At 71.0% G+C, this 1,149-nt stretch overlaps 1 protein-coding gene across 1 annotated transcript in view; it reads right to left on the minus strand.

Annotated features, from left to right (window-relative positions):
- Nucleotides 1-584: 584 nt before the first annotated feature.
- The window catches only part of BICRA (BRD4 interacting chromatin remodeling complex associated protein), a 21,070-nt gene continuing 20,505 nt past the window's right edge, over nucleotides 585-1,149 (minus strand). The window contains exon 16 of the mRNA XM_007458668.1: nucleotides 585-1,147. Coding sequence (XP_007458730.1) covers nucleotides 585-1,147 — 563 coding nt within the window. The remainder of the gene's footprint in view (nucleotides 1,148-1,149) is intronic.

The raw sequence follows: 1,149 nt of genomic DNA on the forward strand, positions 1-1,149 counted from the left end.
CACAGCTGCCCGCGGGCACAGCGCTCCCAGCTGGGGGTCCCGGCATGCAAGCTCACGCCGCCCCTCCCGTGCGTTTCCTTTCTCGGCCTGTGGGGGGCGGTGGGGAGAGGCTGAGCGCAGCTCGCAAGGACCTGGCCGGCTCTGAGCGCCCTCCACGCAGGGATCCGTGAAGCCACACGGGCAGGCCCGGTATCCGGAGACGCGTGAGCAGTGGGGACAGCCAGGAAGCCCTCATCCCTGGCAAAAGCGCACGTGTCCCCCGGTGTGGGGGGGGGGGCCCGGAGTGTGCAGGAAATGGGAAGAAATAGGAAACGACACACCAGGATTACCCCCTCCTTTGGCAGGGGGACAGTTTACATTACAGCCCCTCCCCGAAATCCACGACCCCCACCCAACAACCCGGCTGAAGCAGGAGGTGGGGGACGAGGCCTTTGTGACTCAAATAACTTAGGCAAGAAAAACTCAAGGGGTCCCCGGCTCGTGTCCCCCAGGAGGCTGAGGTCGGACGCCCGGCTGCCCCCCTCCCCTCTCCCCGTGGCATCCCTGCGGAGCGAGGGGACAGGGAAGGGAAGACCAGCCCGGTGTTATCTGTTCAACGTCCTGGCGCCGAGGCCACCGTTGTGACTGGAGGGCGGATAGGCCTCCGGCCTGTGCAGGGGCGTCGGGGGGGCAGGCGTGACCGCCGCCGGGGCGGCGTGTGGGTACGGGGGAGCGGGCGTCCGGCCGGGGGCCTGTTGGAGGTTCAGGATGCTGTCGATGGCGCTCTGGAGGTGTTCCGTGAGCGTGTCGTCCTGCGGGCTGTCGCTGGAGAAGCTGGCCTGGTCCACGTCGGGCGACTCGGACTTGCGCCGCTTGGCCGGGGGCAGCGGGGGCGCCTCCCAGCCGGGCTCCCGGCTGCCGCTGCCCTGCCCGGCGCCGGCCGCGGGTTCGGCCGGGGTGCCCTTCAGCATGCGCTGGTACAGCTCGTCCTCCACTGCCGCCAGCTCGCGGATGAGCCCGCTGGTGGCCTCGTCCACTTTGGTGGGCAGCGGGGCCGGGCTGCCACCCCGGGCTCTGCCCGCCGCCGCCCCCTCGGCCACCCCGCCGCCCGAGGCCTCCACGTTCTCGCGGTAGGTCTTGCGGAGGGGCAGGCGGGGGCAGTGGGGGGCC

Source organism: Lipotes vexillifer, unplaced genomic scaffold (assembly GCF_000442215.2).
Source record: "Lipotes vexillifer unplaced genomic scaffold, Lipotes_vexillifer_v1.1 scaffold371, whole genome shotgun sequence".
NCBI lineage: Eukaryota > Metazoa > Chordata > Mammalia > Artiodactyla > Lipotidae > Lipotes > Lipotes vexillifer.